Source organism: Equus przewalskii, chromosome 5 (genome assembly GCF_037783145.1).
Source record: "Equus przewalskii isolate Varuska chromosome 5, EquPr2, whole genome shotgun sequence".
NCBI classification, from domain to species: Eukaryota; Metazoa; Chordata; class Mammalia; order Perissodactyla; family Equidae; genus Equus; species Equus przewalskii.
Window position 1 is genome coordinate 32,590,970 of NC_091835.1, and position 24,286 is coordinate 32,615,255.

At 50.8% G+C, this 24,286-nt stretch overlaps 1 protein-coding gene across 14 annotated transcripts in view; it reads right to left on the minus strand.

The window, feature by feature from the left end:
- Positions 1-24,286, minus strand: part of CRACR2A (calcium release activated channel regulator 2A) — a 129,991-nt gene that overhangs the window by 12,592 nt on the left and 93,113 nt on the right. For 8 of the 14 annotated variants that reach the window (XM_070620525.1, XM_008530616.2, XM_008530617.2 and 5 more), the window contains 6 exons: positions 20,689-20,734; positions 18,582-18,688; positions 14,918-15,251; positions 11,232-11,364; positions 7,481-7,562; positions 7,287-7,401 (listed from right to left, as the gene is read on the minus strand). In XM_070620525.1, the coding sequence (XP_070476626.1) occupies positions 7,287-7,401; positions 7,481-7,562; positions 11,232-11,364; positions 14,918-15,251; positions 18,582-18,688; positions 20,689-20,734 (817 nt within the window). Of the gene's footprint in view, positions 1-972; positions 1,077-7,286; positions 7,402-7,480; positions 7,563-11,231; positions 11,365-14,917; positions 15,252-16,413; positions 16,535-18,581; positions 18,689-20,688; positions 20,735-24,286 lie in introns of those variants that run through there. The other 6 variants (XR_011540271.1, XR_011540270.1, XR_011540269.1 and 3 more) reach the window with 3 other exon arrangements.

The window sequence follows — 24,286 nt, forward strand, 5'->3', positions numbered from 1 at the left end:
TTAGGGGCTTTTAATCATAATTTGGTAACAAATAGCTATTTATTGTAGCTAAATGTTTTACTAGATGGAGAGGGCTGTGGCACAACAGAAGCTAACAACACTTAGAGTTTGCCAATAGTTTAGCTACTTTACCTTCCCTTTTCAAATAAACATCCAAAGTCCATCCGACAGGTACACATATTTTAAGTTCAAATGCAATTACATTTGAAATCAAGCCTCAATGTTTCCTTAATCTAGATATTTTTTTTTTTTGCAGTTCAGAGGTGAAAAAAATTCTCATTTTCTAAATGAGAATGTGAAGGCTCAGAGAATCCAAAAGAGCGTTCGACAATAAAGTCACTGAGTTAGGAGGACGCTTTAGAACACGGGGCCACAATTCTCTGGTCTTTTTCTCTTCATTCTTATTTCCAATGAGCTCTCTGCTATTTAGTGTCTTATTAACTAGAACTCTCTAAAAGTGCTACTTCCACATACCCATGTTAAGATGGTAATTAACACTGGTCATGATGACTCCCAGGAGCCACGAGATCTACGGCGTCTTCCGAGCCCTCAGAAACAGATGGAAGTATGTGCACTGTAGCCGATGTGTTAAGTGGACTGCACCAGATTCCAATTATTTGCAAGTGAGAAACCCACTTACGGCATAGAGAGAATGCTGTGGCTCCCTATTATCAGAGTGATGTTTAATGGGAAGGCCTCCGTTCTCTGACTGTGCTGTGTCTCGGAACTTGTGCAAAGAGTTGTTCACAGAAAAGGAAGAAAAGAGGAGAAAGCAGGGAAATGGGCCAAAAGGCTCGCTGTTTGGAGCACATGAAAGAGAGATATTTGTAGACTTATGTGTGAGGAATGAGTAAGGTTTGTGTGATTTCTTGATATGGAAACTCTGAAAATATGAGCATCAGACTTGAAATCCCAGGGCAGAATTCTGACCCGGATTCAGGTATCTTGGAATGATGGCTTCAGTTTCCTCACCTGCAAAGGGACGGTGAGTATCGAATGACTGAATAGGATAAGGCAGGAAATAGTCATAAGCCCAACATCTGAGCTCTGCGCACCACAAACAGCAATCTTGTTTCCTGGGAGAAGAAGGGACAGTCTGTTTTTTTAAAGCAATTCTTGGATATAAAAATAAAAGAGCTTAGAAGGAGCAGAAAAAAAAGCCAACGCCCCAGCTGGAGCTGTGGCTTCTGTTCTTTGCATTGCCTCCCTCACACAAACACTCTGCACAGCTCCCTTCCCCTCCAGGGGCTCTGGCCTGCAACCGGTAAAGGAGAATTAGGCACAAATAAGCGAGAACACACACAAGCCTGGAGAACGGGCCATCTCTCACGGGCAGTCAGTGGGCGCAAGATCAGTCTCTGACATAGGGTCGTGGGGAGGAGCCGGGGCTGGGCTGTGTGTCTCACGGTGCTCCCCGACTTTAACCTCAGGTCTTGAGCTATCTGCCTCAACATTACACCTTTTGCATACCTAACTAGGTTTTCAGCCTGTATACTGCTTGGCACAAAGATGCTCATAATTCTCCACCAGATGAAGCAAGACTTCCTTTAAAAGTCCAAAGTGCACCTCCTCTGGCGAATAAATCTGAGGTCCACCCAACCTCTGTTACATTTCTGTAGATGTTGGTAAAATCTCACAGGCATGCCAGGTCAGAGGGAAGGAAGGAAGCTGAGTTCCTTAGCCAGGCACACAGTCTCTGGAGGAGATCTGGGTATCAGCCGGGCTCTGCCACTGTCTCTCCGTGGGCCTCGCCCAAATCGCTCCTCTTTGCTGGGTCTCTTCTCTGAGATGTGAAATAGGCCTCTGAAGCTGGTTTCTGTCCTCTGACTCCCTGACACAGAAGCCTCTACACCTTCCATCATTTTAGTTGCCTTTCTCTGAACTTGAGCTTGTTGGAAGACAGACTCGTTGAAATTCAAAAGATTACCCATCTATGACTTTAAATAACATGAGCTGTCAGCTGGCAGCAGAGGAATGGCATTCAGCTCAAAGTGTGCAGCTGTTGGGTTTGGTGGGTTGTAGTGCGTGTGTGTGAGTGTGAGTGTGTGTGTGTGTGTGTTTTAATATCTATTTGCTGCGAGGCAACAGAAAGCACTTGGTTGGGATAGCGCTGCTGTTTCTCTGGAGCCAGAATAAAAATTTTCTCAGCACATTAAAGCATGCAGTTATGCTAAGGAAAAAAATGACTGCAAAATTATATCTTGGGGGTTTCCATATTTATCCACCCCCTGGACTATGAGTCAAAACAAGATTTATTTGTGTAGTTCGATTTAAACTGCCAGCACTTCAAGCTCAACTTGGAATGTGGGAAAAAAAATCAAACTGCTATTTTTTGCTCTGTGCTGTACATTGTCACCAATGACAAAGATCACAGAATGAGAATTAGCTAGCAGTCCACGAGGGAAGAGGAAAGTGGGCCTGGCTCCTTTGAGCTGAAGAACTGTTCTGCTTTGAGACTGAAGCAAGAAGGACTGAAAAAGACAGGAACACCTATTTTTCAGAAGCAGATTTCAACCCCAGGCCATGTGACGAGAGAGAGCATCCCTCAGTGGCAGAGCCCGAGCTTCTCGTTCTGGCTGTGCCTCTGACAAGCTGTGGGTGCCTTTGGACAAATCACTTTCCTCTCTCTGGATTTCAGGACTTTTCTCCTATGAAACAAGAAGTTGCATTAGATGAACCTCCAAGTTGTTTTCCAGCTCAGAGACAGTGGTCTTGTTGGCTCAATAAACTCAGTCATATTCCACTGCCTTGACCAACAGGCCTAACAATACAGTGCTATCAGAACGACAAAAGATCAACATGCCAGATTTGCAGACATTGGGGATCAACAATCTGGGTTTGGGGGAAATACAGGTTTGTACCCAATCCGATTTTCTCTACCTGATACAGGCCCCCCAGTCTGCAGATGTCCAGTCTGTCCCTCAGACTAAACGTGGGGCCCTTAGAATCCGACCAGCTTCTTCTTGGACTTGCTAAACCAGTCTCATTCAGCAGAGATGAGGAGGAGGTAGGGGCGGGCTGGGAATGCTGAGTTGGCAGGAGTGACTAACTGCTTTGATTTCCTGTAAGGTGTAGAGGAAATGTGAAATGGCAGGAGAATCAGCACAGAGTGTGTCTGGGCTCACCTTGGGCCTCTTCTGCTGAAAGCCTGCAGACAAGGCAAAGCTGGGCAGGTGGCAAGGGGACTAGGGAGGGTGGGGCAGGAGAACGGCCATGAGGGCAGCGCTCTCCCACCTCAGACAGCAGGGCCGGCGTTCGTTCTGTTGCACCGTAGGATTTTGGTTCCCGCTGGGCTGGAAGGATCCTCTGGGATCCTCTCATCCACACGCACTCCTGGCCCCCCAGGAGGGTCAAATGCCAGACCCTGTAGAATGTGGGGACCAGGAGGAGCTCTTCAGAGCCACTGGTCCACTCCTTCATTGAGTGATTGGCCAAAGTGTCATGGCCAGGAAGAGGCTGAGCTGGGATGGTGAGAACTTCCTTTTCAGGGAATACCATACCACCCCCGGGCATCTGTACCTGCCCCACACAACCTCTTCCAAGAGTCAGTCTTTGCCATGTATAATCTGTGGCAATTTAAGCCTTTTCTTCTTGTACTCCTTTTCAGGTTGCGGGAGGAAGGGGCACTGAGAACAGCTGGCCAGCATTCACTTAATAACAAGGCTTCAGAACCTGAAGCCTGTTATTAGAGCTCCCCCTCCACCCTCCCTTCTCCAGGCGAGGGAGCTGGCAAAGTGCTTGGAGCTCTATGGAAAAATAAGGTGCTCCACAAATATCAAGTACTTATTATTTTCAGTTCCCCTCCGATCAAATTAGGTGTCAAGTTTTAATCTATCACCTGGCACCTCTGATTGCTGGTTGCCAAGGCAGAATGACTTAGCTCTTCAAGAATCTTGAGAATAACTGCATTTATGATGCCACCGTTCCGCACCTTCAACACACACTCCGCCATCTGACACAGCCTTTGGCACTCGCTTGCGAAACCCTGGGCCACTGAATTGGGTTCATCCAGAGGGCCTTGCGAGTGCTGGACACGTGAGAGAGGCTCAGCAAATTCCTGTTGAAGGAGCACGGGCATCTTTGAAAATTAAGATTTAGAACCTTGCTTCTCAAAGTGTGGTCCCTGCAGCAGCAGCATCCGCCTCACCAGAGACCTTGTTGGAAATGCAGAAGCTCAGGCCCCAGGTGAATCAGATTCTGTCCTGTAACAAGACCCCAGGAGAGTCCTATGCAGATTAGCGTTTGAGAAGCACCAGTTTAGGCTAGGAACCATGGTGACTGAGAATCAGTCACCTGGGGCACTGTTGCTTTATTTTGGATTTCTAGGCCCTGAATCACTCTATTTGGGAGAGAAGGCCCTAGCATTTGTTTTGTTTGTAAGCTCCAGAGGCGACCCTGATGTTCGTCCACGTTTGGAATCATCATTTAGAGCCTACCTGTACCTTCTGCTAAAAGTTTAAAGAAGGAACACTCAAACTACCAATTATACAGCAGAGGCTCCATGCACACGCAGATAATTCTGAGTCAACCACGGATGGATCTGTGCTTGGCTCCCTGAGCCCAGAGATGCAGTAGGGTTTCCACGGGGCAAACTTGTTGGGTGCACGCTGACAGTGCTTCTCAGCCCTCCCCATCAGGAACGTGCCAGACATCCGGTGCTCGGCACAGTTTTCTGGACGATGGCTGAATTCGTGCTTCCAGCTACAATGATGGTCCTCCGACATTTCTTCACCTCCACCTCCACCGCTAAACTCAACCTATGTTCCACCTCTCCTGCTAGTCGCAGGCTCTCTGTGCAAACAGGAGCCTTAGCAACCACACCCGCCTAATGATGACAGAGTTCTATAAATTTGCCTCCATCCATCTCTATTAATCCAAGGCTATTTGAACTGTCTCTGCCCGGCTCGAGCATACGTCAAAATTTAGATGTTGGGGGACAATTAAATGTCTGTGGCTGGAAAAGAATGGGTGATCTTGAAGAAGTCATGGCCTCGGTTTCTTCGTTGGAGCATGAGCTGGCTGTATTAGCTCTGTGACTTTCAAAGGGAGACTCCCTTGTCTAACTGTACCTGGCCCTCTGATACACAAGACTGAAAGAAGGAGAGTGGCTCTGACGGAGATGGGGACAAGGGGCCCAGAACTGTGACCACTATACCTGTCCCCAGTCCCTGATGCCAGGGCTCCAAGGAAGAAAGTTTGAAAACCACCAGATGAGGTGATCCCTCAAGTCTCGTCTGGTGCTTAACTTCTGTGAGGAAGACAACTCTGCCGGTGCCGTCAAAAAAAGTCATGTCACACAAAATCGTCCCATTCGCAACAACATGGAGGGACCGTGAGGGTATTATGTTAAGTGAAATAAGCCAGATAGAGGAAGACAAACACTGTATGATTTCACTCATATGTGGAAGATAAACAAACACATGGACAAAGAGAACTATTGCGTGGTTACTAGGGGGTAGGGGGTTGGGGGGTGTGCACAAAGGGTGAAGGGGCACACCCCTAAGACGACTGACAAACAACGATGTACAACTGAAATTTCACAAGGTTCTAAACTACCATAACCTCAATAAAAAAAATCATGTCATAAATTCCGAAGTTTCAATAGGAATCACTTGCAGATAACCCATGCCGTTTGCTTCCACGATTACCTCGCTGTAGAGCCATTCACTCCATTCCAAAACTTACATTTTCTCTATTGGAAGTGTCTTAGGCACAATAATTTTGAGAAATAATTTGTATTAAGCAAATTTCTGAGAAACCGTTGAATCTGGCTTCCATTCTTGTTCCTTATTTTTCTGGGTAATGAGAAAGTTGGGGATTAACAGTAGAGAAAGGAGCCAGTCCAAACTACAAGAGAAACAGATTTCGGTGGGAGGAATCATAGATCTTAGGGCCAAAAGGATGAAGAAATGAACAACCCCGTATCCTGCCTGCACAACGACATAGTACCCACGCATGCATCCAACATCTGCCCAGCACTAGTCCTCTGGGGTCCCTGCCAGGCACTGGGGTAGGTGACAAAGGTGCACTTTTAGTTCTCAGCAGGTATCCAGGCTGGTACAGTGTCCTTTCCAGCAGTGTGACATGTGATAATGAGGGAAGGGGGCTATGCCAGGTCTGAGGGGCTTGAGTAGAGGGTGGAACAGAGCTCCACAAGGACAGGAATGTCGTCTCCTTTATCTGCTGCTTTAACTCCCCGATCCTAGAGCAGGGCCTGGAACAAATAAATACACAAGGAGGATTCCCGCTCTGGGGGAAACAGCGGGGACATCCTACTTGCTGGTTTTGTGAAAGAATCAGCTGAGGCCCTGTCAAAAAATTAAGTGGCTCATTCACATTGCCCTTGGCCTTGAGAAGTCTGCAAGCGAGCGGAAGAGGAAGAACACGTAGATGGCCTGGAAGTGGAAAGCGCTGACAAGGCAACATATTGCACGTATAAATCAAGGAAGTAGAGTTTTACAGATCACGCAGAATTCAAAGAAGAGCTCTGTTGCTCAGGGGCCCTGCCCAGGGTGACTTTGGGGCGAGCCAGGGGCCCTCACGTCGCAGATCAACCTCCCCTCATGGGCAGGATCGTGACTGAGGCCCCAGAACACTGCATGGTGCCACTCCTCGGCTGGGTACAGCTGAGCCCAGTGGAACTAGAAAAATGCTAGAAAAATGCTGGGAGTGGGGAGAGGTGGGGGTGAGAATGGGGAAGAAGACGGTTGTGACTCAATTTAAACGCCGATTTCTTGAGAAAACCTTCCTTGACACTCCACTCTGTGTCCCCTCCCCCAGTCTTATTCCACACACTGGAGCACTTATTGCCATTGTGATGACATGATTATTGATGGAATCTGCATTTTTTGTGTCCTCTCCTCCATGAGGCCAGAGACTGTGTCTGCCTTGTTCACCTTTTTTTTGAGGAAGACTGGCCCTGAGCTAACATCTGTGCCCATCTTCCTCTATTTGATATGTGGGATGCCTCCACAGCATGGCTTGATAAGTGGTGTGGAGGTCTGTTCCCGGGATCCAAACAAGCGAATCCCGGGCCGCCAAAGCAGAGCACGCAGACTTAACCGCTACACAACCAGGCAGTCCCCTGCCTTGTTCATTTTTGACTCCCCAGTGAGTGGCCTGGTACCAGGCATCGGGTGAAGGGATGTATAAGTGCCTGAATCAGTTTGCTCCTGGAGAAGGTGGGTTCCAGACCAGGCACTGGAAGCGCGGAGGGCCGGGCGGGAGGTGGGCAGAGAGGAAAGGAGGCAGGAGGCAAGCACCAGTGCAGAAGGTCCCCAGCTCACCTCCACGCTGCTCAGCCACTGCCGGACCGACAGGAAGGACTGCCTGGCGGTGAGGTCGTACATGACGATGACCCCGTCGGCCTTCCGGAAAAACTGCTGGGTGATGCAGCGATACCTGCACGGAGGGGAGGGTCAGGGGCGCGGCCGCCTTCAGGGGAGCGCGGGAGGCACGTTAGTTGGGGACAGCTCCTCACCTCTCCTGCCCGGCTGTGTCCCACAGCTGCAGGGCCACCTGAGAGTCATCCACACGCACCGTCTTCACACGGTAATCGATGCCTGCAAGGTAGAGCGGCTGTCACTTCCAAATCAGAAAATCAAGCCCCCAACATGTCCGGAACCACATCAGGCCGAGGGTGAAACTCTGCCTGTGCAGATCCTGGGAGGCGATGTGGGAAAATGGACAGAGCACTGGACAGGGAGGCACTGGACTTGAGTTCTGGTCCTCTCTCTGCCACTTCCTAGCTGTGAGACCTTGATCAAATCACTTAACCTCTCTGAGCTGTAGGCTCCTCACTGTGACGTAACCCGTACCCTCTTTGGGGATAGAACATAATAAGGTTCAAATGAGCTCGCAAGTGTAAAAGCAGTATACCAACGCAAAGACAATTGTTTTTATTCATGAATTTACCCCCTCACTGCAAAGATGGAGGAGGAAGAAAGACTGCCCTCAAATTTCTTTCTCCCTCCCTCCCTCCCTCTCTCTCTCTTTCTCCAGAAAATCCTCTTCAAAGTTCTGTAACAAAAGTCAAATATCCCTGGGGGCTGGGTCATGCTTTCAGGCTTTCATCAGCCAATGCAAAGGGATGCGCAGTCGCAGGAGGAGGGGGGTAGGTGGAGGCAGGGCCAGAGGACAAGAAGAGAGGTGGGGGAGAGTCAAGAGCAACATTCACCCTTGAGACAGTTTAGAGCTCCTGATGCCAGCCACTGGGTCACTGGCAATCCTCACTCTGAGGCTGTGACCCTGCCTGGAGCAGGGAGAGGGAACATGGGGAAACGCATTCGGCATCCACAGCAGCCCTCAGAGATAAGCACCTACACGCCTCCCCGGCTCCTGACAACAGACAAGCCTCCCTCCTGCATCCTGTAAGAATGTTCACAAATGCTTAAGGAGGCTCAAAAAGTCTTTCCCCCTTAAAGTATCAGATCTTGGAACCACAGGCTGTCGCCTGCCACCTTCAGAAAGGCCCAGCCTCTGAGGCCTGTACCCTGCAGGGCTCAGGGAGGGACCCCAGAGCAGCCTGGACAGATAAAGACAGAAGAGACATACAGACAACAAAGAGGCAGGAAATGAAAAAGGTCATCCCAACCATTGTCTCCAGGCAAAGGCTAGTGCACCAGGGGCCTGGGAGTGGAGGCCGGGCGGAGGGCCACCCACTCCTAGGATGTCAGGACCTGCAGGGACTCTGGCAGCCAGAGAGGAAGGAGTGCGTTTGTCCGGGTAGAGAAAAAGAGTGATTTGTCCCAGTGGTAGAATGCCTGATATTTCTAGTTTTCCTCTGCCACCTCTCCATCCTCACAGGGCCAGGACTCGGTGGCTCCTCTGTCTCTTTAAAGGGAGCGTCTTTCATGTGGCTGGCGTGACATCTGCTTACTGACACGTGTAGCAGCACCAGGCGCTGCGTGGCAGGGAGACTAATTGGAGCTGCTGCTCCAGCATGCTTTGTGCAGTGTGATGAAGGGCATTCCTGATTTGGAACCTTTGATATTTTTCCCCTTCCTAAATTGTAGGTGTTTCTATAATTGGCCTCCTGGGAAGTGCAAATTAGTCTGATTTTCTCTTTTTTAGAGCCTTCCATCCCAGGGGCACAAGTTAGAAATGTAAACGGACCCCGATTCCCTGATGCATCGACAGGAGAGGCATACTACATGCACTCTGCTCCGAGGGACGCCTTTGAGGGCCCGAGGTCTCGGCCTCCATCCCCCCGCCTCCCACAGGCCTGTGCTGGAGCCAGGCTTGCGGGGGCCTGCCCCCTGAATGCTCTCCAGGGAAGGCAAGTGCACCTCCCACAGCCATGCTTCCCGCGTCACCCTGCTCCACACACTTGGCTCACTCCCAGCCGTTCCTCTCAAGGCCACACAAGGCCAGACTCTCCTGGGCTGGGGTCACAGGTCTTCCTGTCAGGATCCTGACCCTTCATCAGGATGCTCAGAGTCTTTGGGTGGAATGGGACAGAGGGAGGGGACAGGAGGATGTTCCAGATGTGATAACAGCATAGCAAAAGGCCCAGCAGTAAGAATGGGGCACCTGAAGCATGTGGGAAGAGACCCATCTGTAGGAGGGAAGTGGGACAGAAGGGCCAGCTCAGGGTCAGAGGACGCAGCGTCCCCAGCAGGGCTCCGGGGCATGGAAGTTCGTCTCCTAGGGCCAGCTGGTGAGATAGCCAAACTCAGACGTTCTGGACAGAGAACCAGGCTTGAAGCAGTCTTGGGTGACTCAGTTCAAATCGCTCATTTTTCAGATAAGAAAAAACTGAAGCCCAAAGAGGGAAGATGTCTTCCTGAGGTCGCACGTGTGTCAGTGGCAGAGCTGAGATGGAGATCAGGACTTCTGATGCCCCCCTGAACCTCTGCAGCCTCCCCCGCCTGCACCACCCTCTGTCCACCTCCCATGGTAGGAAAGTGCCCTCACCACTTACTGGGTGCTGAGCACACACAACTCAATATTGTTAGGGATACTGTGGACTGGAACAGAAGGGGCGTGAGTGTGGGAGGGGTGGGGGCCAGTACCAGCACTAATCATCTGATGGGAATGTGGACAAGCCTCTTAACCTCTCTGGGCCTCAGTTTCCTGATCTGTCTATTGGGTTGATCACAGTATTTGCCTGCCAGGGTTGTGTGAAGATAGAAGGAAACAATGAATATAAAAGCCCATGGTGCGGCAGGCTCCGTGGCCGAGTGGTTAAGTTCTCCTGCTCCGCTTTGGCGGCCCAGGGTTTCACCGGTTCGGATGCCGGGTGTGGACCTAGCACCGCACAGCAGGCCATGCTGAGGCGGCGTCCCACATGCCACAACTAGAAGGACCCACAACTAAAAACACACAACTATGTACTGGGGGGTTTTGGGGAGAAGAAGCGAAAAAAAAAGACAGAAAATTGGCAACAGATGTTAGCTCAGGTGCCAACCTTTAAAAAAAAAAAGCCCACGCTAGATATTCAGACCACATCAATATATTTGCAAATAGAGTTGACTTATGAGCACAACTAAATGGTACATAGTAGGCCCTCAATAGATTTTTTTGCCTGAGTGATTCAACTTGGTAGAAGCTAAAAGGTCAATATGCCCTTGGGTCTTGCCACATATTCCAATGCAATGAGCAACTTTGGGTGAAGGCAGCAAAGGCCCCTATCTAAATAAGACATCATCCAAGAGTGGGAACACATTGAGCCAGGATCAGCCATTAACAGCTGAGCCTAACGAACGTTCACAATGAACTCTAGCTGTCACCCAGCAGGCCCGAGATACAGGATGGGTAAAATCCGATGGGTACAAGGAGCCATCCAGAGCACTGTCCACCATCCCCCTGTCTACACACACACATACAGGCAGGGGCAGGGCAAGGAAGCAGGGGGCCCAGGGTAGGGCTGGGAGGGCAGGGGGTGGGCCTCAGGAGGAGCACGAAGGCTCAGGACCCTGCTGAAAGTGGGGAGGAAGCGATCAGAGAGAGACAGCTCAGAGAGGGCACAAGAGGCTTAAGTCCATCTTTGCCAGCTTCAGCTCCACTCAGGCTGGACGTAGGAAGCGTTCGTGGTCCCAAGTGCCCAGGAGAATGAGCTTAGCAGCCAGCACTGTGCGGGAGGTGGGCCTCACCTTGCCCCTCACTGTGGAACAAGCCGACATTGGCCCCCTAAAGCCAAGCAGGGCCCCTCCCACTGGGCTCCAAGTCCCTCCCTGGGCCCCCTTCTCACGACCTCCCCTTCCCTGACCCGGCTCAGGGCAAGAACTCACCCACAGTGGCTGCCGTGCCCGGGGAGAACCGGTCCTCGCAGAACCGCCTCAGGAAGGATGTCTTCCCCACGGCGGAGTCGCCCACAAACACAATCTTGAAGAGCCGGTCTGGGGTGGAGAGAGAGCCTTCCTCCTGTGGATGGCAGACAGTCTGGTCAACCTCTGGGATGGTCGCCCCCTGTTCCTGCCACAACCTGCCCTTCACTTGTCCCTAATGTCCAGGGGAGGGTGGAGACCTGGCCTCCAGACCAGCACCCGGGCAGCCGCTCCGGCCTCAGATGCAGTCAGCTCTGGGCTCGGGGCACAGAGGCTCCTTCCAGCGTCAGCAGGAGGGAGGAGAGACATTTGTTCTGCCAACACGTGCTGCCTGCCCACTGTGTCACAGGTCTTGTGCCGGGTCTGACAGCACAGGGACAGGAGGCAGGCTTGGTGTCTGGTGGAGTGAGGGGGGCAGCCATGTGAGCAAACAAGCAGAGCAGTGTTCCATGTGCTCTGGGAGCACGGAGGAGGAATCAAGGATCCAGAGGAAGGGACTTTGGGCTGGGGCTTAAAGAGGAGGCAGGGATTCCCTATGGAGGGGAAGGACAAGGCGGGTGTTTGCAGGGAGAAGTGGGGAGAGGAAAAAGAAGACTTATCTGTATTACAGGGGTGGGGACATCCCAGGCTGGGGTAGGGGACATTTATTTCTGCCCTACCATTGAACCTGGACCGCATGGAGAGAGGACTCTTGCCTCTGTGCACACTGCTCTCTGTCTCATCTCAGCATCTTCTGATCCTCGTCTAGGGTCCCCATCTGCGCTGGGGAACTAAGGCCGGGCAGTTTCCACTCTGGAGGCTGGGAAATCTGCAATGCCAGGCCGCTGGGCAGAGCTCCTCAGAGTGAGCCGGTCACTGCCCTCCGGCTCCTCCACCTGCAGCGGGAGGGTCTGGGAGCCACCTGCCCGTTAGTCTGGGATGCTAAAGCCCAGCGGGGGAAGGGCCTGCTCTAGGACACTGACCGAGCGGCGGGCAGAGTGAGGAGCCACGCCCCAGCACAGGGTCCTTTCTGCTGCATGGTTATTCCTTCCAGAGAGCTGCTTGCTTACTTGCCCGAATCCTGCCTTCAGGCCCAGCCCAGCACTGCCTGGCCAAACGAGGAGGCTCTTTTGAATCCATTTAGAAGTGGATTTGAGGGAATTAGCTCCTCTCGTTGAGCAAATACTATAATGGAGTGGCGGCCGATATTAGCAGTACTTGAGTTTCAGAGAAAAGTCATTAACAGCCTTTTGGGAAGAAATCAATTGCATGCAGTACTTAGGAGGGAATTCAAGGTCAATTACAGGAATCTAAACTAAACTTAAAAAAAAACCTCAACCTCAAAAATTACGTCCCCTGCCCCGTTTTCTTTATTTTTGCAATGCACAAGGGCCTTGACACTTTGCCGGTCTCTTCTCAGCCTCTGTACCTCCGGTTGTCATCTGTTTGAGATTGACGCTCAGTGCAGCAATCTGTGTCCCCCCCAGGGACACAGGGACAGGCAGAGCACATGAAGCCCAGGGTGGGAGGGGATGGGCCTGGCTGCAGAGGCCGTGCCTGACCCTCAGCCCTGCGCTCCGGCTCCCACACCCCTGGCCCCGCCCCAGGAGATCACGTTTTTTTGCAGGCAAAAGGCAGGACCCACCTACAGGAGCAGCGAACTCCCACTCAAGTTCATGCATTTAACCTATGGGAGACCACCGGATGGGGAAAGGGGACTGGAAAAAGACCTGTTCTCATCCTCCTTCCCACCACTTTCAAAAGAAAAGCTTTAAAAAAATAGAAGTAACACATGCTAATTTTTAAAATTAGGAAACATGTAAAAGTAGAGAGGAAAATAACAAACATTCATAATCTACCCTACCAGCCCAAAGTAGTCACATTTCATATTTTGATTTCTTCCAGGCTTTTTTCTATATTGATGAATGAATATATGCTTTATTGAGAGATTTGAGATATTATATATAATGTTATCCTACTTTCTCATATATCATTGCATTATAAATATTTCTGAGTCACTACAGTTTTTTGAAAATGTGATTTTAACAGTGGTGTAATATTCTATGGAATTAACATACTCTAATTTACGTCCCTATTATTGGACATTTTTTCAACTGTTTGCTATCATACATGACACATTCTTGAGTTAAATCGTCTGACTTTGGGGGTTTCCTTAGGAAGGATTGCCAGAAGTGCTGGTTCAAAGGAGATGTATTTTCAAGTTCTTGATTCCTATGATCAAACTACTTTGCAGAAAGGTTGTACCGATTTACGCCTCAGCAGCCTTGCATGGGGAGCCCTGCCTCACATCCCCTTTGAAGAGCTGATGCTCTGCTGAAGCTGCCCTGTGACTTCCAGGAGATTGCCTCTCCCCTCTGCGGCAGCCTCTGTCTCAGCTAAGCAGCAGCACAACCTGGTGGGGCGAGCATGGATGTGAGTGCACAAGAAGCCTGGGCACACGCCACTGTGGGGCCCGGCCAGATCTCGTCCTCTGGGCCTCTGCTTCCCCATCTACAAAGGGGAGAATCAATTTTGGACGTGCCCCATCAGACGACCGCGAGGATGGAATGAACGGCAGACATGGATGCTCAGCCTTTTCCTCACTCCGTCTCCTACTGTCCTCTTGACACTTCTTGCACATTTCTGGGGATGTCTTGGGGTATTTACAACTGTCAGCAGGCGTAGGTCTGTGCACCAAAGGGGATGTGGCAGGGCATGTAAGGGGAAGGGGTTTCCACCCACCCCATTGGTGCCACCCAGCTCTCCACTCTCCCTGGCCTAGGGCCCTTCAGAGGAGCGATATGCAGGCACAAATCTTAATCCAGGCCTGAGAATGATGACCACTGCCAAGAAGTCCCTGAGCGGTGGCTGGAGAAGGCTTCCTGGCACACGGGCTACTACAGCCACTTGGAAGTGCTCAGGGGGGCGAGGGCGCAGTTCTAAAGGGCTGCCACAGTGTGCAGCGGGGAGCCTCTCTCATGTTGCCGTGGACATGGCTAACGCTGTTCTAGAAGGTCAAATGAAGGGTGGAGGGCTTGAGGAGACTATTCCCCGGCCTGGGTCACAAACAAGTGAGGAACAGCATCACCGTGAGCCAGAGGGAGATGGTTCATATGGCCCCCTTCTCCTCAGAGAACTCAGCAGGAAGACCTGGCGGGGAGCACAGGAGGGACGTGGCGGTGGAGGGTCCCACTGAAGGGAGGAGCAGGCCGGGCATTTGGGCATGAAAGGGAGATTAGCTGATTAAGAACTGAAAGAAAGATGATGGTGCATGAAGTTTCCAAAGCAGGGAGTGGCCCTTTTGAGAGCAGTTCAAAATGTAAGGGAAGACGTGCAGCTTAAAAGCGTGTGACACTTTATGCTAAGGCCGCGCAGTGAGTCTACCTTCAGTAGGCACTCAATAAGTGCTTTTGAATCTGAATCAGCCAAGAGACCACAGGGTAGGGAGTGGGGCAAACAGCAGAAGTGATACGGAAAATTCACCAGGGCCCCTGAGTCTCCCCCACGAGACTCAGCCAAGCAGGAGGAGGTGGAGTTTGAAGGACACAAATACGGTGACCCACAGGGCCAGCCACACCTGACTTCCCGAGCTGCCTTTGGGGCTCCTGGGCTCAAATGCAAAGGACAGGCACAGGAGTGATGTCTGCCAGCCCGCGTGGGATGTGCCCTACCTTGGACAGGTCTTCTTTCCCAACAGGCTGCCCTCGGGGAGATGCGGGCGTGGGGTCCACAGGTCGGGCCTGCTGCGCGGGTTCTTCCACCGCCGGCCCCGACGCCTCCCCTTCTTCTGCACGTCTGCTCAGCGGCTGCTCAAAGCCGCCATCCAGGAGCTGGGGCAGGGGGTCTTCTTCAATGGAAATAATTCTGCGGAGCACCCGGTGGAGCGGACCCCCAGACTCCAGCTCCCTGGTTCCTGCCTCCTCTTCTGTAAGGGGATACCCACTCAGGCCCAGGGAGCTTCTCCTCCTCGGAATGCCAAACACATCTTCTTCCTCCTCTGACTGGCTATTTTGGGGTGGGGAAGAAAGAAAAGTGGGGAGAATATCATAAAGTGCATCAGTATGGAAGCTGGAGGGATGCCTGACAGCTTTTGTGACAGAAAACTGAAGAGCAGTACACCTTGGGGGCAGAGAGCTCCAGGAAAGGGAAAAAACCAGACCCAGCATTCTTTAGCTCATTCACTCAACACCCTTATATAAGTGCCTGATGGTGATGATGAAGGGGATGATGAAGATGATGACGGTGATGATGATGAAGGTGATAACGAAGGTGATGATGGTGATGAGGATGAAGGCGCTGAAGGTGATGTTGGTTAGTACCAGGTATTAAGCTAATGACATAGTCATAAACAGATGGACACAGCCCCTGTCCTCATGGAATGCTTGGCTTAGTGGGGGCCCAAAGCAATAATGACTCAAGTAAACACTTTTACAAGTTGTGAGAAGTGCTATGAAGGGGAAGTAAAGAGTGTGAGAAACGAGCCTAACAGAGCTGGAAATAAAGCATCCTGGATTGACCATCAGTCCCAACGCCTGCCCCTACTGTGCGTCCCTAGGCAGGAGACTTCAACTCTCTATGCCTCAGTGTCCTCACCATAACATGTGGCCCATCTGCCCTGCCTACCTCATAAATAAGACACTGTAGCCCTCGGCGCAGCAGCCCTTGGCGATGTGAGTGAGGGGTCCCACTCCTCTGGGGGGAGCTCCCCCTCTAGGCAGATGTCCACTGGCTCAGAGGCAGCTGCCCACTTGCGAATGGGCTGTGGGTCAGAAGGAAGCCCGCAGGGCACCTCTCCCTGCCTCTCCTCCCTTTCTCTTTCTCTTTCAGTGTCTCTGGAAGTCAGAGTCACAAGTAAGTGGCTTCAGAGTCAAAGTGCATATTTGCTTCCAGAAGCATCTGAGCATCAAGAACAAAGAGGAGCACAGGAGGTGGAGGGAACCGGGCAAGCGGATGCAGGGCCCACGAGCAGCCCGTATTTCCGAGGTTTCGACAGCAAAGGCCTCACAGGTCCTTCCTGCACAGGAAGGAGAACCAAAGCTGAGAAGCGTTTTAAAGGAGATGGCGGTTTGACAGGGAGGACCTTGAGTCCCAAACCGAAACACATGCGCACACGCACCCTGCACACACACACGTTGCACTCACACGCAAAGATTAGAGAAGAAAATACCATGGGGATGACGTGCTGAGGAGACAGGGCCGAAGCAGAAAGAAGGTCAGCGAAGGACACGGAATACGCAGAACAGAGGAGCTCCCTTCAGTTTGCCCCCGGCTTATCATGTTTATTACTCCTAAGGGCCAACAACAGGGAGGAAAAAGAAAAAAATGCATTATCACCGTTCTGAAGTTAAGTGCAACTCTGAAGGATATATTAAGATCTAGTGCTTGCTCATAAAAGTGGTGACTTAGTTTGGGTCCCTTGATATAAAATAGAGGATTTGTAGCACTTCAAGGACCTTTCCCTTATTTATGAAATTACGTTTTTAATACGAGCTTTAAAAATCATGTTTTTAATAGACTGTCTTCTTTCCAACAAATTTCTTCTGTATTCCAACAAGCCTACCAACTGCTTACCCACTTTAGGACACAGTTAGTGTTCCCAGCCACTTTCGCTCTGCTTACACACACAGGAGTGCATATGTGTGCGCATGTGAGCACGTGTGCAAACAAACACAGCATGTTTTCTCAACGGCTTTGCAACCAGAAAAGAAATGGCCACTGAAACGGTCCTAAAATGAAACATTGCTTGGAAAAACCTTTTTATCTGGGAAATTCTCAAGCACTATTGACATTGTGTAATATCTTCAGCTTAGGATGACTAAATTTATTTTTGGTTTTGCCACCAAATGCCATGTGCCAGCAATAGGGAGCAGGCCCCTCTGCAAAGGTGGCAGTGGAATCCAGGGTCCACATTTGTTGCTTCCTTGGTTATTGTCTGTTTCCTCCACTCGGCCATAAGCTCCATGAAAGCGGAGGTATTTGCTCACCACTGCACACAGCACATGGCCCATATCTTGCACACAGCAAGCACTCAAAAATGGATATTAATGGGGGCCGGCCCTGTGGCCAAGTGGCTGAGTTCACGCGCTCTGCTTTGGTGGCCCAGGGTTTCGCCAGTTCAGATCCTGGGTGTGGACATGGTACTGCTCATCAAGCCATGCTGAGGTGGCGTCCCACATGCCACAGCTGGAAGGACCCACAACTAAAAATATACAACTATGTACTGGGGGGCTTTGGGGAGAAAAAGGGAAAATAAAATATTTTTAAAAAATGGATATTAATGGCAGGACTCATATCTAATTTATCTTCGGAGTCTTCACAGAACTCAGACGAATGTCTGGCACAGAGTAAATAATCAGTTAACGCTTGCTGAACGACTATATTCAGTTCTGAGGAACCAACAGGCCAACAATTACTGCAAAAACTTGGCCCCCAAATTGCATCTTCCCGTTGAGCTACTTAGCAAAGGGGTTCATGAGGATCAGGGCCAAAGACTTGACTGATCAGCTGACTGATCCCCAGGGTCACCTCTGTTTTGCACATCTGTTTATCTCAGGCCTGCTGTCCTCAGGATCTCCTGGAGGAGCAAACTCACATGCTTTCTCCCTGGGTTTGATACAGAGGGATCTGGCTGCCTCTGCCTCCCTGTGACCACCTATGCGGATGGAACGCACGCCAAACAGAAGAGACGGCAGGGGACTGGCTTGTTTCTTTCAATGAGCAGTGAGCAAGCCACTCCTCTGGGGACTCAGACTCAATCATGTGCTGTCCAGCTGTCCAGTGGCAACAAAACACGTTATCTCTGAGTTAATTAAATAGGAATCATTGAAAGGACTCTTTCAAGCACAGGCCCTGCTCTTGTCTGTGAAGGAGTTCAACTACTGGAGACTCTACACCACACGTTAATCACCCTTCAGAGTCCAAACAGCCATGGCCCTGAAAAACCAGGTGCACCCATTCTGCTCAACAGACAGCAGAGCATCGTCCAGCCACACCCTCCATCTCTCGCCTCTGACCCCTGTCTCTCTCCTCTCCTCTCCTCTTCAGTCCCTCTCTGCAGGAACACACTAAGTGGGGGCCCCAGAAGACAATGTCTTGTCCTAGACGCTTGCTCTGCACAGTCCTCCTCCCACTTGGATGTCAGGAAAGGAAGGGACATGTCCTCCAAGATTCAAGGGGAGTGAGTGCAGCTGACCCCAGGCTTCCGCAAGAGGGCCACTTCTCCAGGGCCAGTCTGCACCCAGTGTGGGCCCAGAGCCTGCTGCCAGTGATGCAGCAAGATGCTGCTGCGCAAGATGAATGAACAGATCATGAATGAACAAATAAAGGAAGACTCACCTTCTAAGAATGCCTCTGCCGTCCATATATTTGCCTATCACAGAGCCAGATCTCTGTTTCCAGCTTGCCTTGGGAGCAGCTGTGTTTGCCTTGGCTGCCTTATCCTTCTGGAGAAACACAAAATGCCCTCAGATCCACGCCTGCTGATTTGTCCCAGTGTTTGAGCAGAAAGGGCTCAACTTTCCCACCTCAGAGGTCAGGCTCTAAACAAAACTGTTAAGCAAGCAAGCAAGCAAGTGCTGGTCTCCCTGTTAGCATTCACCCCCTCTTTCCTTTTGCCGTCATCTCTCACCAGAATTCGTCCACCTACCATCTAATAATCTAATCGAAGGAGCCAGTACACAGTTTAGAGCCTGGGTCCGTCACAGGAGTTGTCCTTTGCAGGAGTACTGACAGTTTGCAAGAGGACAAATAAGAAGGGATAAATGCGGAATGCATAGGGAAAATATTTATGGACAGAAAAGACTCTGTGCATCTTCAAATCACACTCTTCTGTGTGGCTCCAATTCATCTTTATTTCCAAAGTCCCAGATGTGAGAAATGGACCAGCCCAAAGGATCAATTAGCCCAGTGCCCCGTCCACAGCTACTAAGCTAGCATAAGACAGTTCAGCTCTTTCGTGGAAGTAGGGTGGATATAGATAAAATGCTCACACATCTGTAACAGAGAACCTGGGTGGGGTGGGGGCAGATGTCTTCCAGGAGATGAGAGGGAGTTAGATCACAGGAAGAATCTCATGAACCAGCCATCCTCATGATTCCCAGTGATCCCTAATGAGAGAGGGAGGGGCTGCTGTGCTCCCAGGGCCCCTGAAGGCATGGCTATAATGATTCCAAATTAATCTTTAATTATTATTCAGCATGAACATGATTTTATTCTTCTTTCTTCTATTCCCCACTAGGGTTCTTAATTCCATTCCCTTTTCAAAGCAAAATGAGTTTGGCAGGTGAAGGAAGTGAGGTCAAGGGATTAGGGTGACATTTGGTTGGAAGTTTTAAAATAAACTCAGTGTTACTTCTAAAACAATTGTAACTATTATCACCATCAAGCAAACCTGTGTGGGCTTCAGCTCAGCTCCAGGAGGACACAGGGGGGGCAGCAGGGGTACTGGCTGCCCGTCAGGGCGAGAAAAGAATTGGCTATGTAACAAAGTCCTTCGGGGATTTGCAGGTCTAAACCAGGTCAGACCTAATTCAGAGCAAACCAGCTGCCTTTCGCTGACCGCATTTAGGACACTGTTCAGCTAAGGGTTCTGGGCCAGACCTCCTCTTCCCAAGAGTTTTTCTCAAAAATACCTACAATGTAGAAAAAAGGATAGGGATTCCCTTTTCTCAAGTGATGCTCAGGGTCATGGTCCAGGGAGGCTGATGACTTGCCCAAGGACACACATGAAACTCACGGTGTGATAATCCTGATAACTAGAAAGTTGCATTAGTCAATTCTGCCCCTTTTTTTCTCCCCTTCAGAGCATCTAGCAGCTACTGTCTAAAGGGAAAGACGAGAGAGGAACGTGGAATCCTAGATTTTGTTTAATGCTGCCCAAAGTGAAGATCTTTGAATAAATACAGGATTTTCATGCTACTTGGGAAAGTATGTAAGTGTGGCACTCAGGTATGGAGGAGCAGGGGTCCCCATAGGGTAAAAAAAATTGTACTAAAATCAACTAGGTAAATTGTGAAATTTACATTTTAATTTGCTCTATGACAGTGTAAAAATGCAAATTTTTCATCAAGAGATCAAAATTTTAATGAAGAAGAAAACTGTGAGCATTTTGGTTTAAAAGTGACAATGACATTTCAACTGCGCCATCTCATGGATGGAACTATCATTTCTGCATCCAAGAAACGTGTGACCCTCCCAAATATTTTCGTCTTGTTATGCCAAGAGTAAAGTGTGTTACTTCATGGAAATTTACACACTGCTACCAGTAGGACACCCTCCATCTTCATTACTTTCAAAAACTCGTATGCCATCGTCCTGCCCACACAAAATGAACAACCAGATTCCAAGCCTCAGGCCATTCTTGGGCCAGTCTCAGCTGGGTTCTGGCTGCCACGGGACCCCAGTCCTTATCTTCCCCCCAGGGAAGGGAGCACCGGCCAATTACCTGAAAACTTATGTCTCGCTCATCTCGAAGGTGCTTGTTCCTTTCCCTGTGGACGGAAGAGGAGAATCTGTTCAAACATGGAGCTTGCAGTCGACACATCCAACAGCAGCCGGTCCTCCAGTCAGATGGCCGCGGAGGAGGGCGTGCTGTGGAAGGCCCAGGGAGCATGGGAACCTCTTCCTTAGGGATTGTGGTTAAGGGCAGAGGGTAGTTTGTGTGTACACCAGCTCAGAGGCGGGGGATAGATGGAAGGGCCTGGCACAGCCTTAAGGATAACGCACTGGTCTCTCCTATCACCAGGGGGAGCCTCCCCCAGAGGTGACCAGGAGATCCAGCTCGGCCTGTGAACTTGCTCTTGGGCTCTCTGAACCATTCATGCATTCATGCCACATGCATTCACTCAGCAAGTGCCTCCTGAGACCCACTGCACGCAGGGCACCGTCCTGGCTCTTAGGGGCGCACCAACGAGCAAAAGAGAAAGTCCCCGCCCTCAGGGCATTTGTATTCAGTGCAGGGAGAACCACTATTGAGAAAAATATGGTGGGGGAGAAAGTGGAATGGAGACTGCCAGAGGGCAGAGGGCTATTCCAGCAGGGCGGTCCTGAGAAGGCTTGAAGAGGAGAGAGGAGCTATGCAGTCACCTGAGGGAAGAGCAAGCGCAAAGCCTGGGTGGGGATACCTGGTGAGTGTGAGGAACAGAAATAAGGACAGCAGAGTGCTCAGAGGGAAGGCAGTTAGGAGATGAGGTCAACGGAAAGACTGACGGAGGCGTGGGGACCTGCCATTCACAGCCTGGGGGCCACTGTAAGAACTTGGAGTTTTACTGCAAATGAGATATGTGGCCACGGGAGGGGGATGGCAGAGGAGTGCCCTGGTCTGACTTGGTCTATAAAAGGAACCCTATAGAAGCTGTGCTAAGAACAGATTGGTGGTGATGGGGTGGGGGTGGGCGTCCCTGAGAACTGGCCAATATTTTAAGCAACATGAAGGTCACTGGTTCCACTCTCAGTGGAATCATATAGAAAAAGCCTGCCTGGGGGGTCACAGACATCAGGAAAGGAAATGGAGGCAGTGGAAGTAAACATAAACAATTCTTTTGAAATGTTGTTGAAAGCAATTAAAGAAGTGGAAAGTAGCTGGATGGGGACGTGGGGACAAGAGAAGTTAGATATGAGATTTCAGCGTACATTTGCTGGTCTCTCCAAGCCAGAAAAAGCCGACCATGGAGGAGAGGGAGGGAATGCTGGAACGTCCTTGAGGAAGATGGGGTCGAATTCTAGAGCCTTTGCCAGGCAGTGGGGAGTTCATCCACCATCAGAGAAGCGGAGATGTGGACGGGGACGGCGCAGGAGGAAGCCCTCACGCCATGGTTCCAGCGTCTCCATGAAATAGGGGCGTAAGCGTGAGGGTGGGGCAGGAGGTGTCAGAGGGTTAAGGAAAGAGCAGAGTGGGAAGGGAGTGGACTTGGGCCTGCGGCGTGACCACAGAACGCACTTGAGGTTAATGGCTGGGAATCTTATCTACTAAAGCGCAGGCTGAGAGGGTGGCCAGGTGACCGCAAGGTGCAGTCCAGTTTGTGATTCTCTGACTCTTCCGGCTAGTGGCCCCTGAACATCAGCACTTCGGGAGGGGAAGGGAGGGCACGCAGCCGTCTGCAGTCCTCGCTGTAACGCGGCCACTGACGGGGCGCTCCACGATGCATGCTGTGCGCTATGGGTGGAGATATGAGGCAGGCTGGAATACCGGCCTTGTTCCCCTGGCTTAGAGAAAAGAGGAGCTGTTGTGCGTCAGCTCTCTGCATCCGGTGAGCAGGCAGGCACAGAGCCAGGGGCATCCGAACAAGTTGGGAGGGACGAAGAGGGTATTCCCTAAACCCTGAGTGTGGCAAAGTGAGCGTCTCAGGCCAGGGAGCCTCATTTGCGGCAGGGGCGTCAGCAGCCTGCACGTGGGAGAGGACCTGGGGGCCCTGGGAGCCTCAGCCTTATCAGGGAGTGTGCTGCGTTGCGTCCTGCTGTGTGCAGGCAGAAGCTTCAGTACTGACAGCATGCTCTTCTCTTTACACCTCTCGGCTTTCCTTCTCCTCACTGCCCTGCTGTGACGCCACTCACACACGTCATTTAATTCCCAAAAGAAGCCTGTGAGGGACGCATGAGAAATGAAGGCTCTGCCTGGTTAGGGCAACTGCCCAGAGTCACACAAGGCAACAAGGGACAGCGCTGGGTCTTGAACCAGCTCCAGCTCCAAAACGCTTATTCCCAACTATGTGCCCAGAAATGGCCCCCATTTGACTTAGGAGGGCAGGCCCCGCCTCCCCTTGTCACATCCCAGCTCTTGTCCTGACTCCACACCATCCTCCACCACCTCCACATTCTGGCTCTCCCCGGCGGCTGAGTGCCAGCTTGGCGACCATGCGACAGCAGGGGGCTTCAGAGTGTGGCCCTGCACATGCGCCGGTCTCTCAGAAAGAGCTCTGCCTTGCCAGTCTCCCTGCTCACCCGCTGGAACCTGTCCTTCTATTTTGTATAAGTGCAATGAAAAAGGGGAAAAGAAAAACAAACAAAAACTCATCCTTGTACCCTTGTTCTCTTCCCTTCGCTAAAGCCTTCTTTGGAATCAAGACTTTAACTCAAATGGATTAGACTTGGCCACCTAAGACGCCTTCCCTCTCCCAGCCTTCTGAGGCCCATCCGAATCATGGGTTGAGTGAAGAAAATCGGAAATGCATTCAGTTTGAAGCACTTTTCAATTTGGCAGCGTCACAGATGCCAGACACGGTCACCTTCCCTTTCAAATTAAAAAAAAAAAAAAAACCAAATAACTGCATAATGTACCTGATTCAAAACCACTTGCACTTTAAAAATCAGAACCCGAAGTCCTTCTGTGCCATCACCAGTCCCTGCGCGATGTCTGGCTGGCGGCAGGCACGGCAGCATAGAGACCTCACAGGCAAAACTGAAACCACCTCCCCAGCGAGGTCTCGTGGGCTGTTCTGGTACATTCTGGACCAATGAGCTTTGAATTTATGGTGAGTTCTGGCAGGCTGATAAAACCCCGCAGCCCCTTTCCCCATGCTCTTTTTGTGATTCACTTATTCATTCAACAAACCTTAACAGAATATGGCAGAATAAAGAGAATCAGCCCAGATAGGGATCTCAGTTCTGGCTCCACCCATGAGTAGCTGTGTCACTTTGGGTAAATTACTTCATTTCTCTAATATCAACTTCCTCATTCCCCCCTGTACTAACAACTGCACTACTTTTCTAAGTTTCGTTAAAGGTGAAGGGCTCCTATATCAGGCCTGGAGTAGCTGCTCAATAAATTCAGTTCCCCTCCTATTCAAGCAAGCACCACACAAGGTACAGGGGGAGACACAAGAAGATGGAGGCAGACCCCACTCGCAGAGGTCCACACTGGAGAGGGAGGTGGGCATGTGTGTAAATGGACCAAACCTAACAGAGAGGGTGTCCGAACAGTACGCTGGGGACGGCGGGGAGAAGGGTGCTTTCTCAGCAGCTGTGTTTTTCCAGCGTGTAGGCAGGGGAGACCAGACCGGCCCTTCCATTCCGAGGCGTCTGGGACGCGCCGTGAGAACACACCG